The sequence below is a fragment of the Triticum dicoccoides genome, chromosome 1B (genome assembly GCF_002162155.2).
Source record: "Triticum dicoccoides isolate Atlit2015 ecotype Zavitan chromosome 1B, WEW_v2.0, whole genome shotgun sequence".
In the NCBI taxonomy this organism is placed as follows: domain Eukaryota; kingdom Viridiplantae; phylum Streptophyta; class Magnoliopsida; order Poales; family Poaceae; genus Triticum; species Triticum dicoccoides.
In genome coordinates, this window is record NC_041381.1 from 528977104 (window position 1) to 528990685 (window position 13582).

Genomic DNA, 13582 nt, shown 5'->3' on the forward strand with positions numbered 1-13582 from the left:
AATTTGCAAAATTGTCTTCACTTAACTGAGATATCTCTAACTGGTTAGGAGCCCCAGGAATCTCCATCTGCTTCAATTATAACCTTCAAATAAAAAGAGAAAAGTGGTTGTTGTTTTTGGACCCGGAGAAAAATGGTGTTATGACGTATATCTAACATATGTGGCCATGCATGCACTTTCATCCTTGATCTTTCCATATAACCAGGCATGAGACAATCACAACGCCAAAGGAAAATTGCCTACTACTTTGGTATAAAACAAAATAAAACAAAAGAAAGAACAAATCAGGAACCAATATTCTTTTTCAACAACTATTATCATTCCATTCCTAATTTTTGGATAAAGCATGGGGATGTACGATTCCTACCTCTACACACTTCTCTTTTCCTTAGTGGTGCTAGGCTGGTTGCAAATGTCGACAATCTTCGTCCTCTTGTCTCCTCCTCCACCAGGGACAACTCTACTTGACCTCAGGCTCCGTCCACCTCTCATCCACCTCCTTGGCGCGCATGAAAGAGCAGCTAGCTGCAGAATAATTTAGGGAGACTCATTAGGTTCAAGATAATTGGGGAGAATTTGCCATGAAAGTAATACAAGATGGTTTACGGAGGCATGCGATGGTGCACCTAGCCATGGAGCACCATACCACACGGTTGGGGAATAACCATAGAAATATTGAAGGACATGAGGAGTAAGTTATTGTGAGAGGCTAGAAGCCATGCCGAAACAGAAATGTATGGAGCATCGATGCCATCGGCTACTACGTGGGAGAATCAAGTCAGCGTGGAGAAGATGTAGAGGGAGAATGAAACCCGCCAGTCGGCCAAATTAATTGGTGGAGGGGGAGGAATTAATTAGGAGAGGGCTACCTCATGGAACTCTTGTCCGTAAAATCTCTGCTCGGGTTAGCATCCATGGAATACTTAAATTTTGAAAAACTTCATGAGCTACCTCCCTACATGCAACAAAGTCAAATTAGGATTAAAGGATTTGGAGCCCCGTTTCCATGTCTCTTATTGCATGAATCTGAAACAGGAGAAGATGACGTGAGTTCATAAACATTATTTATTTTTTAAGCAGCGTAATTACCTTTCTGCCTACCTGTTTATTTAAAGCTGATAAAATTGCCTTATGGACAGGAAATCGACGAAGCTGTAGATATTTGGAACTTGTGGAAATGTAGCTCTGGGTTGGATGTCCTTTCTAATGTTTTTGGGGCCGACATTCTTTCTACCTTTTGATTCAGGTAACTTACTGCTGGTTCCACAGACTCCAGAGCTTCTAAACATTGATCTTAGTTCAGGTTGCAATGATTCGTTGACGTGAAACCTTCAGTTATTAATCAGTAGCAAGTAATAAAGAACTCTTATAAGTAACATAACATGTTTCTGGGTATGCTTGGTTCAATGCTATGATTGACACTATTTTCTTGCTGATAGTCAGTGCCCCAGTGACACAGAACCTAAAAGCTATAATTTTAGCTGCTTTGTAATCAAATGTGTAAAAACGCACTGTGAGACCAGTTATTACTATAGCTAGTAGGTCTCTAGTAAGTAGTAACTGGATGTTTTCATAAGCCATCTCGTGGATTACTGCCCAAGGGCCTTCCTGTTTGAATTGATGCTTGTTACAGTAATTTACGGGCTACAACTGCTCAGCATAATTTAGTTGTTCAATTGCATATTTATCTTGATATTCTCCCTGTATCTTTGATAGGTTTGCTCGGCCTGGTTCAGCTTGTTGAAGTGTGGCCATCAATTTTGGAGGTAATGTCATGTTCCTTGATACCCATATAGATTTTATCCTCTGCTTTTACCAATCTATTCGTAGCCTGATAACTCAGTTGCTTATGTTGGATCTGACAATGAATAGCCAAATCGCAGACACATTTGAAAGTCTGTTCCTGAATTGACCGTGTTTATATGCTTATCTAACGTTGGTTGCGTGTGAGAATGTCTAGATGAACCTAAGATTCCGAGAGCCTGTTTATATGCTTATCTAACGTTGGTTGTGTAAGATTGCGATGATTCAAATTATACTGATTTAAAGAGAATCACTTAATTTCTGCTGATTAGTCTATAATTATGCTCATTTAGCAATCATCACTAGTTTCTCAGACAGTGTAGCCAAATGACCTGTTTTCAAGCAATTCATCTAATAGAAAATTCAGATATACGGAGTATTAAACAAAATGGAGCACTTTAAAGCATTAAAAAATATGCATTGGCAACTATGCGAAGTGAGAAAGGGTGGGCACCAAAGCCGTGAAAGCACCACCCGACCAGCTTTGTGTAATACGGCGGTGGGGAAGCCTGCATGGTGCTGCTAACATTGAACTGTTACCCATTTGTTTTAGCAGAAGGCTCTTACCCAAGTATGTTAGTTTCGGCATAGTGCTGTATTGCTGCTAACACTCAGCTGTTGCCTGTTTATTTTAACTTAGCGTAATGCTGCTACTGAACATCTAATCAGTTATTTAATGCTTTGAATGAAAATATTCAGGAGGAAGAGAAGGAAGAAAGAGAAGGCAAAACAAAAGAAGGAAGAAAAGGCAAATCTCACAGAACAGGAGGCTGGTGAAGAATATTTGGCTTTAAAGGAAATGACTGGGCCTACTGCTAGGCAAGAAGAAGAAATGATATTAGCAAAACAACATGACCAGGAGCAGCTCTGTAATATCAGTCGAACATTGGCTGTGCTGGCATCTGCATCGGTATGATCCTAGCCCATCTGTATTTTCTGTCAGTACTTCGTGGACTGTTAGTGATGGTGCCATAATTACTTACATTGCAGTCTGTTAGCAAGGAGCGTCAAGAGTTCCTGAGCCTTGTCAACAAGGAGGTACGATGTGAATTTTTGAAGTGGGGTCAGAGGGACAATTACCATACATCATTTTTTTTGTTTGTTGCATGTATGAACTGTTTTACCGTGGAGTCTGAGTAGTACTTAATTGTTGAGGAATGCAGATAAAACTATGTAACTCCATGCTTGGAAGAGAAGACACAGAGGGGGCAGAAGAAGCTAAGAAGGCATATATGGCTGCTAGAGAGGAGTCAGACGACATCACCGAGGTTGCTTCAGAGGAAAAAGTCTTGTCAGCGCTGATTGACAAGGTATGCATTTCTTCCATGCATGAATAGTCAAAGCTCGTAACACTCTCCTGGTTCTATTGGTACACTATATATTTGCTCTGGTTCGCTGTTTAAGGGAATCGCTTTTTTCCCTGACTTCGTCGGCTACTGATGACTAGCTTGAGAAGCTGAAACGGTTAAATTACTGGGGCACAATTTTGTCAGATAATGATTTACTTCTTTTTCTTCGTTTTTGGCCTAGTAGTTTACTAGACCTTGTTTTGTATCATTCCATTGTTAGTTGGAGATACTAAACAGAACAAACGGATTTCTTCATCATAAACCGTATCCTAAATTAGACTGTATGAATGGATCTCTTCATCATAAACTGCATCCTGAATTAGTCAACTTTCATTCGGTCCTGGCCTGCATATACTGTTGACACCTGCTTGATTGCATTTCCACCTTTATGTTACGTGTTAATACTACAAGGGTACTGTGTTAGTTTACATTCAAGTATACGATTGAGAGTTGCTCACAAGTTAGCTCTAGGCACTTATGCTTGGTCGCTGGCACAAGCTCCTCTTTGTGTTCTTTATGTCAAAATGATTGTGACAATTCTTTCTTAATGCAGCAAATTCTCTCTCTAGCCTAAAAAAAAGAACGATTGAAGTATGGCATGTCAGCATTAGAAGTATAAGGGTCTTGGTTGCTCTTGTTAACGAAGTTACAGCCTGTGGCTTTATCACTGATCTCTATGCCTACATTTGCCTTCCCCCAAGTCTGTTAGTTGGATAGATTTCTGTGGTGGAACTACCATTGATGTTGGTCATCTATACATTGCTATTGAATAATTTATGGGTTATTTGTTGACATATATTTTTGCTCTGTTTTAGGTTGATGCTACGCTTCTTGAATTGGAAAAAGAGATTGATGATGTGGATCCACAAATCAGAAACCGCTGGCAACTGCTTGATAGGTACGTCAATTGCATGTGTATCAAAGTCGTTTCATATTGCATGCCAGTCAGCTAGTGCATTGTGCTGCTGGTGAATTTCCTCTAGGAGTTGGACCTTCATATGGGGGTTTGTTTAGGTAGGGAGGGCTAAGACCCAATCCGATCAAACCGGAAGTGATTGTTTCGGTAGTACCGAGTTTCCTGTCGATCTGTAGGAATTGAGCCGTATCAGTTATCACTGTGTGCCACCCACTCCTAAGTGGTTGTTTAGTTGTTCATTGCCATTCTTCGATATCTGTTCTTGTGAAGATACGTCGACACTTATCGCCCCTACACGAACCCACCCCTAAGTGGTTGTTTAGTTGTTCATCGCCATTCTTCGATATCTGTTGTGATTTATATGCTGCTCTGCTGCAGATACGTCGACACTTATCGCCCCTACACTGATCCAGGAATTTACCATTTCTCAGAAAAATGCTGATTTGGCAATATACAACTAATTACTTTAAAGCAATAGCTAACAGAGGCAAATGTAGAATAATGGATGCTACTTTTCTCAGTAACTACCCTGTTACCGTGACTGATAACAGAGACAAGTAAAAAACTGTCTCTATTCCCCACTGACGCTAATAGGTGGTTGTCCCTGAGGGTGCGAGAGGGGTGCGGCAGGAGAGGGCCTGCACGGGGAAGGTTAACTTGCCCTTATATTATGGGACATAGCTGTGCATAAGTAAACCATTTGCCATGCAATCTTTCTTGCTTGAAATGTAGACCATGTACCTGGGTTGATGGGCTACATAAGTACTCCCTAGCAGAAACCTCTTATATTATGGGGCACGGAGGGAGTATGACTAGTCTGCTTGTTTGTTTGCTATGATGAATCACAAGGACCCCTTCCTTGATTATACATCCAAAACTGATCATACATCCAGAACGGAAGTGCAGCTATTGATTGTGTACCTGCAACTTGTGTGAACCGGTAGAGGAGCTATCAGGGATTCATGTTAAACTTGTGTCTTGTGTTGTCAACAGGCTGCCAACGAATTGGAAAGGCCAAGATGGAGGAGCAATCATCAAGCCACCCTCTCATCAGGTGGTGGAATGCCTGCCTGGTGGCTTCCCATTCATTCCCATGAGTCATCATGTTCAACTTGTTAATGAGTTGATCCTGCAAGCCAATGAAGATTCAGACGATGAAGTTGCTCTGGAGGCTTGTGACTCTGGTTTGCGTTCTGTTAACATGGTAAATTCAACATGTCAAGTTGTAATTTTTCATCCGATTGGTGCTCATTTCTAGATATCTTCACATTTTATCTGCCTGACATCCTTCAAATTCAGTATAAGGGTCTTAGTTACTTTTGGTAGTACGTACCAACAAATAGTGTTAAGAACACCACAATGGTTGGTTTAGAGCATGCATGTTGTAACCTGTGAAGTATGGCTATGCTTGGTTCAATGCTATAATTGAACCTATTTTCTTGCTGAAGATTCAGGGCAGTGGCCTATGTATATCAGTTATCAATTGGCTTGATTTAGGCTGCTGATAGTCAGTGTCTCAGTGGCACAAATGACTCAAAAGCTATACCTTTAGCTTTGCTGGTAATCAAATGTATAGATAGAATCGTAACCGTGAGACCGTAGCCAGCAAGCAGTAATTCGGAAGTTGTCATAATCCATCCCATGGATTACTGCCCCAAGGGGCTTACCTGTTAGAGTTGATGCTTGTTACAATATCAAGTGCTGCACTTGTTTCTACTAAGTTTTAACTGTCAATCTGTTGGGTCACCTAATCATTCATATCTGTAATTGTGCAGCAAAATGTGGCTCAGGCAGGTGATGTCCGGAAGGAGCAGGAAGCTGCTGTATTGGTGCTGCTATAGCAGAGGGATCCTGTAACACCCTTTCTCACATATACTGTACTAGATGCGATTGATGCCTTGAAGAAAGGCAGCTCCCCCTTGGATGGTGCAGTGCAGCAAATCAAAGTTGATTAATTCATTCTTCAGCTTCTGCTAGCAATGCTTGGAGGAATCAGCTTGTCAAGGTTGGTTATGACGCTGCCATTGTTTGCTTAAGCATGATTTGCGCCAACCTGCCATTGTGTTGTTGTACTACTACTGGAATTGCATGCTCCCTGACCTGTTTGACTGCCTGTAATGCCTATGACTCGTGTGTCTTGCTGCTGGATTTGACCTGTTTGACTGCTTCAATGAACATGCATGCTTGTTGCTCCTGCTTGTTTAGATATGCTGCAACCATTGCACTTTTGATGTTTGATGATCCATGATGTTGATTGATAGAATGTTGGTTTTGGTTAGGCAAAGCAAAGATCAACCTGTGCATGCATGCAGTAGTATTTGTTTTGAGTAGTATAATCTCTCTGTAGCCATCCAGGTGCATGACTTGACTTGACGGCACTGTGGCACTGTGGCCTGTAGCAGTAGTAGTAGGCTTTTCAGTCTAGCAAACCCCACCATGCCCTGCTCTCTTTTCTCTCTCTCTCTGTTCACTCTGCAAACAGAGAGAGAGACGGTCAAAAGCGAGCGGCGCTCCGATGCCCATCAGAGACTAGTCAGAGACTGTACTACTCCTTGGGTGAAGCCTGTCACGTTATTTACTGTACTGTGTACTGTACTAGTACTAGTAGTACTTGGGTGAAGTCTTACTGTTATTTGTTTATTTATTACTATTTACCCCCTCGTTTTTCACCCGCAGACCACGAGGCACACAAGGTGGAGAGCCCTCCCTTCTCCATTACTGCTCCTCACTCAAGCTTCTTGAGCTTCTCTTGCTCATCCAAGATGTGCGAGAGAAGGAATGGGGAGTGGAGAGCAGCATCCCCCACTGACGCGCGGGACCCCTTCCTTCCTTTCTTCACCGCGATGGGGAGAGCAGCCGCCGCTGCCTTGCAGGCCACGGCAGCGAGGAGGCGAGACGGCCCGCTACACCAGCTTCCTCGAGGAACCCATGGGCCCGCCGCTCGGGACGATGACGGGTGGGTCCTCCCGTTCGAACCCGCGGCCTCCCGCTCGCTCCCTCCCGCCGGCGACGGGAGGAAGCGGCTGACAGGTGGGCCTGCACCTTCCCGCCGGTATAAATACCGGCGGCCTCCCTTCTCTCTCTCTCCTCCCCCTCCGCCCTCCGCCCCAATCCCACACCCACAGCACCATTCTTTCTGATCGATTGGGCTTGTGGTTCGTTTTCCTCCTTCCAATCTCCATTCTGTAGCTAGGGTTTTCGTTTTTTCGTGTAGATTCACCGGATCCAAGCCCTGTTTCCCCGCAGGTCGCCATGGCTGCACTCATTCGTGGTGCTCGGGCTGGGCGCGGCGGCCCAGGCCGCGCTCAGGGACGGCAGAGGGGGCGCGTCGTCGACGACGTGCCTGCACAGGTGCCTGCCCCCACCCCCTCCCCTTCTTCTCTCTTCATCCCCTTAAACGAGTGACTCTGTTCTGCATGTTTTAGATCGCTTCTCTTCTGAGAAATCCGCCCACGCAGACGATTTTAAGCACATCTGCTATGTTCTAGATCCAACCACACAGGGCTCTATTCTGTTTACTTAAGAAACAGGATGTTTTCTCACCGATTAGAGGTTCCCGATCTGCACCCAGATGTGGGTTTAGTCTAGATATCTGTATATGCACGTGGAACTATTGGTTGACTTGTAAATGTTGCATCCTAAACCCTAGGCTGTAGATTCTGTACCATTATGCAGCATACTGTCTGTCTAGCAGTTGCTTCTTTTATCTGCTTGTCTAGGAGGGGGGATTGCCAGTGATAATGTTCATTGCTCACTGGATCTCATTCAAGGTGTCTAGGTCTTATGGGAATCTGTAGTTTTTGGTTGGTGTCATCTACTGCTGCGTGCTTTTATCTTCCAAGGTTTTGTGCATACTGTTTGTTTGTGGTACAACCTTTATTTTCGTTTTTAGAATGGCAACAAGCCATCAACTACTTATGCTGCCGTGTTTGCAGTTATGTGATGCATTCTGTTTACCTGCTGCCACTTCTAAGATTAAATTTGGTTATGTGACTCATCAAATGATTGGGTTAATACAGATGATTTTAATATCTGTTTTGTAATGTGCCTCTACCTGTAGAGTCTTTCTTGTTCATGTTTTTTAATGGCATGATGAAGTTCTGTACCATTATGTTCAGGTTTATATTCTAACACCATGTAATGGCACTCAATGTAGGTTATTGGTCCTTTAGGCAACCAGTGGTTGTACTGGCAGGGCGGAAATGCGAATGTCTCCAGGGAGCCAACCAAGGCTGAGATCAAGGAGCAGCTCATGTTCCAAAGGCTGGAGTCCTCTCCCAAAGTTGCTCCTGAGGTACCCTTATTCCTAGACATCCCTAGTGATGATGAATGTAGTCTATCTTGTCTTAATGTATTTTTCTCTCAAATCTCTGCTGATCCTTTATCTGCTCTTCAATACAGGAGCTCTTGATTTATGCTGTCACAGATGCTCTTGCCCGTCAGCCTCAACCCATTGTTGATATGCTGAACGCGATTGTGGTCAGATACAATAGAATGGGAGATATGCGGCGCCAGTATGACCCTTTATTTTTCACCTATGTTTTTGTTTATGCGCTGAAACTTCAAATTGATCCTTGCAGCAGGCTGTATTTGTTTATATGCTGCAACTGTTATTCAAATCTCAAAATGATCTTCTAATTTGATTGGTTGGTTTTGACATGTGTATTTCTTTAATCCATTGTGTTAATGTTGTTTTGCGAAGTAAAATAGAGAACCATGTAACCAATAATAACAAGGCAAGACACAGTGATAGTTTTTAATGCATGCTTGGTTACATGAGTTACTTTATTAATGTATATAAATGTTTCTGTTGCAGATACTTGTTTAAGAAGATCGAAGGTTTTCAAGGAAAAGAGATGTTTCAGATGTTGAAGAAATTACAGGAGGACACGGAAGAAGTTGAAGGTAGAATAGAAGATGTAAGAAGCGCTGGAGGCTTCTGCCCCCCATTACCTTGAGGTCTTTGTTGAACTTCCAAAGTTAATATGACAGGTATGAATATATCACTTGACCTATAATCTGCTCTATAGACATGGACCTGCTATATTTTTGCTGCCAATACCGAGCTATCTCTTATGACATGAAGTTTGAAGTTATACTGTTGTAGGTCTAGGAAGTCTTCCCCATTCTTATTCAGTACCATATTTTTCTACTTAGTGCTCTTGAACAAATATTTTGCAAATATGGGGGTATATGCTTTTTTAACAGTAAGAAGCTGAGATTTTGGTGTTTTTATTGCTTCTAGTGGTTAGATGCTGTTTAATAATGATGGTTGTGTTTAATAATGATGTTCTGGAATATATATGTCCACATTATTGAATCTTGCCATACGATTTGCTTTTAGTACCTTCTGTTGTCATTACGTAATAAGATTGTTAATTTTATCTCACCAAAAAACAGTAAATTTTATCTCACCAAAAAACAGTATAATATTTGGATGATTATTTTTGATAATGATGCTGTGGAATGTATGCACGCCGAAATGGATTTACGAATGATGCCGTATGTTGGAAAATTACTTAATGTACATGGTTTATTAACCAGGTGTATGTATTGGATGGCAGGTACTTAATGCTTGCTAGAAGAAACAGTGTTTGATCCTGAAAAATCATGCCGAAGGTGGTGACAGCAGAGGTGACGGTACAGCAAGGATGATAGGACACTGCGTAGTTGGATGTGATAGGATACAATGTGTAGTTGGATGAGGTACAGCAAGGATGATAGGAACAATGTGTAGCTGGATAAGCTACAGCAAGGATGAAACGATCAAATGTGTAGTTGGCGGCAAACTGCCCTTAGGTTATACTCCCTCTGTTCCGATTTACTCGTCGCCCTTAGGTTACAAGAATGAACAAGATGATAAACCGCTTTTCAGGATTCGTGTGAGGCTACAAGAATGAACTCCACTTGAGGATTTCTGCTCTGTTGGTTTCTGTACAGTTAGTATCTGCCGTGTTAACATTGTTGGTGCGGAAATGAGATAAACCAACCTGGTCTGGTGATCTGTTGTTGTTTTGCTTTATGTTTGGCTGACTGCTTTTGAGCTTGTTTGGTGTTATTTAGTTTTGTTCTACATGTGGTAGCCTAAGTTGCCCACTAAACTTTGTTGTAGCATTTGCCTAGCCAAAAGGAATGCCTCTAGAAGGGGAAGGATAGCTACTTTTCTTACTCATGTATCAATAGAAAAGAGTTGCAGTCAAGTTCAAGGCCTTGCATCTCTCGGATCTAACCATTTTGGCCAGCTTTTACCATTCCGATTCTGCTAATTCCCTGTATTTTTTCACAAATATTGGTTGCCGAATAGTGTTCCTATATAGTATTCCTAAGTCCGAAATTGTACTCACTCAACGGGTGAGTAGACTGCTGATGGTTTGATGTTTTCAGATTTTGTCATTGCTGAACAGTCTCTTTTGTACTCCTTCCTTCCGTCTGAAAATACTTGTCATCAAAATGGATAAAAAGGAATGCATCTAGAACTAAAATACATCTAAATACACCATTTTATTTATTTTAATGATAAGTATTTCCAGACGAAGGAGTACATCCTCCGTTCAAAAAAACTTGTTGATGTATCTAACATTAAATTAGTTGAGACATCCTCCGTTCGAAATAGCTTGTTGATGTATCTAATATCAAATTAGTGCTACATACGGACAGAGAGAGTACGTTAAATTTTTTAAAGCACACTAACAGGCGGGATGTTCAATTTTGACAAGGCACTGGGCGTTATAGCCGTTGGATCACGCATTGGTCTCGTCTCCACATACTTGCAGCCATTGGCCTCCGCTTGCCTTCCCTACCTAGAGTCGCAGACGCTCTTCCGATGTACTCCCTCCGTCACATAATATAAAAATATTTTTGACACTACACTAGTGTCTAAAACATTCTTATATTATGGGACGGAGGGAGTAGTATGGTGCTATGATGTTGCTGAGCTTAAAAGAAGAATTCCACCCGGAGCACCTCCACTCCACTGTGTCATACCCGACCTATCCACTAGTAAGTACAGCTGGGTGGTGGGCCATCTCTTGGAGGCTGGTCCCACATGGAAGTCACATGGAGGCAAGGAGCAAGGGGAACGAATGAATGAATCTTTTCCAAGTCTTTCATCTCTTTGCTCCCATTCCTCGTCTTCTGCTACTGTATCCCATTTCCTCTTTTTTTTGGGTTTTGCAGTGAAGTTAGAGCTTTATTCAAACAAAAGTGTTTGCTGGGCAGTCAGCCATGAGGCTGCTAACTAGAAAATTTGGAGTTTTAGAGATCCAACTCTCGGTTACAGAGATATTACATGCCCACTGCGCACATAGGTGCGCTGGACCGTTCGCTGATCTGCTTACATGTTGTATTACAAAGGAATCAAACCTAGCAGAAAGCTCCTCGATTTCGTAGAAGATTGGTGCCACAACAGAACGACTATTGAGGAGAGTTTAGACAGTCGGTTTCCATCGTCACCTGGGCATAGCCCCATAGATTTGCGCAAATAACTCCATCCTGTAGAGCTAGCGCCTCAGCAATCATCGGGTCGTGACTCTTGGCAGAGGTTTACACCATGTACCTAGGAGCGCACCTTGAGAGCGAGCGACACCCCCTGTACCGCTCATCTCATCAGAATGCCGAACAACAACATCAGTGTTGATCTTCACTTGGTCCAGTTTAGGTGGCCTCCAACCATGGCCAGGCAGTAAGGATGCCTGCTGTTTGGGAACATCAAGCAAAGTCATAGCCTCTTTGTTAAGTCTGATTGAGATCACCGAGTCATACTTTTAACCGTCGTGAGTCCACCTATTGTGAGAGCTCCAGATAGGCCACATGATGGTGATGATTGTTGTGTTGGGGAACGTAGTATTTCAAAAAATTTCCTACGATCACGCAAGATCTATCTAGGAGAAGCATATCAACGAGCGGGGAGAGTGTGTCCACGTACCCTCGTAGACCAAAAGCGGAAGCGTTTAGCAACGCGGTTGATGTAGTCGAACGTCTTCGCGATCCAACCGATCCAAGCACCGAACGTACGACACCTCCGCGTTCAACACACGTTCAGCTCGATGACGTCCCTCGTACTCTTGATCCAGCTGAGGATGAGGGAGAGTTCCGTCAGTACGACGGCGTGGCGATGGTGATGATGAAGTTACCGACGCAGGGCTTCGCCTAAGCACTACGGCGATATGACCGAGGTGTGTAACTGTGGAGGGGGGCACCGCACACGGTTAAGAGAAACTTGTGTGTCCTTTGGGTGCCCCCTCCCACGTATATAAAGGAGGGGGGGGGGAGGGGGAGGAGGAGGCCGGCCCAAGGGGGCGCGTCAGGTGTGGGGAGTCCTACTAGGACTCCCTAGTCCAAGTAGGATTCCCCTTCCTCTTTCCTTTTTCGGAGTAGCAAAGGGGGAAAGAGGGGGGGGGGCGCCACCTCTTGGCCGGCCCTCTCTCTTCTCCAATAAGGCCCATGATGGCCCATTAACTTTCTGGGAGGGGTTCCGGTAACCCCGGGTACTCTGAAACTCATCCGAAACGACCCGAACCATTCCGGTGTCCGAATGTACTTCCAATATATGTATCTTTACCTCTCGAATATTTAGAGACTCCTCGTCATGTCCGTGTTCTCATCCGGGACTCCGAACAAACTTCGGTCATCAAATCACATAACTCATAATACAAATCATCATCGAACGTTAACCGTGTGGACCCTACGGGTTCGAGAACTATGTAGACATGACCGAGACACATCTCTGGTCAATAACCAATAGCGGAACCTGGATGCTCATATTGGCTCCTACATATTCTACGAAGATCTTTATCAGTCAAACCGCATAACAACATACGTTGTTCCCTTTGTCATCGGTATGTTACTTGCCCGAGATACGATCGTCGGTATCATCATACCTAGTTCAATCTCGTTACCGGCAAGTCTCTTTACTCGTTCCGTAGTGCATCATCCCGCAACTAACTCATTAGTCACATTTCTTGCAAGGCTCATAGTGACGTGCATTACCAAGAGGGCCCAGAGATACCTCTCCGATACTCGGAGTGACAAATCCTAATCTCGATCTATGCCAACCCAACAAACACCGAGACACCTGTAGAGCATCTTTATAATCACCCAGTTACGTTGTGACATTTGATAGCACACAAGGTGTTCCTCCGGTATCCGGGAGTTGCATAATCTCATAGTCAGAGGAACATGTATAAGTCATGAAGAAAGCAATAGCAATAAAACTAAATGATCATTATGCCAAGCTAATGGATGGGTCTTGTCCATCACATCATTCTCTAATGATGTGATCCCGTTCATAAAATGACAACACATGTCTATGGCTAGGAAACATAACCATCTTTGATAAACGAGCTAGTTAAGTAGAGGCATACTAGGGACACTCTGTTTGTCTATGTATTCACACATGTACTAAGTTTCCAGTTAATACAATTCTAGCATGATTAATAAACATTTATCATGATATAAGGAAATATAAATAACAATTTTATTATTGCCTCTAGGGCATATTTCCTTCAGTCTCCCA

The 13582-nt window shown here is 43.1% G+C and overlaps 1 protein-coding gene across 1 annotated transcript in view; it reads left to right on the top strand.

Moving 5' to 3' along the window:
• LOC119350552 overlaps window positions 1-10090 on the top strand; it is a 36234-nt gene extending 26144 nt beyond the window's left edge. Inside the window, exons 3-15 of the mRNA XM_037618322.1 lie at window positions 1717-1766; window positions 2503-2713; window positions 2794-2841; window positions 2967-3113; window positions 3968-4050; window positions 5062-5272; window positions 5844-6073; window positions 6745-7098; window positions 7315-7419; window positions 8225-8362; window positions 8470-8582; window positions 8885-9060; window positions 9633-10090. Coding sequence (XP_037474219.1) covers window positions 1717-1766; window positions 2503-2713; window positions 2794-2841; window positions 2967-3113; window positions 3968-4050; window positions 5062-5272; window positions 5844-5909 — 816 coding nt within the window. The 3' untranslated portion in view covers window positions 5910-6073; window positions 6745-7098; window positions 7315-7419; ... (2 more) ...; window positions 8885-9060; window positions 9633-10090. The remainder of the gene's footprint in view (window positions 1-1716; window positions 1767-2502; window positions 2714-2793; window positions 2842-2966; window positions 3114-3967; window positions 4051-5061; window positions 5273-5843; window positions 6074-6744; window positions 7099-7314; window positions 7420-8224; window positions 8363-8469; window positions 8583-8884; window positions 9061-9632) is intronic.
• Window positions 10091-13582: the final 3492 nt, after the last annotated feature.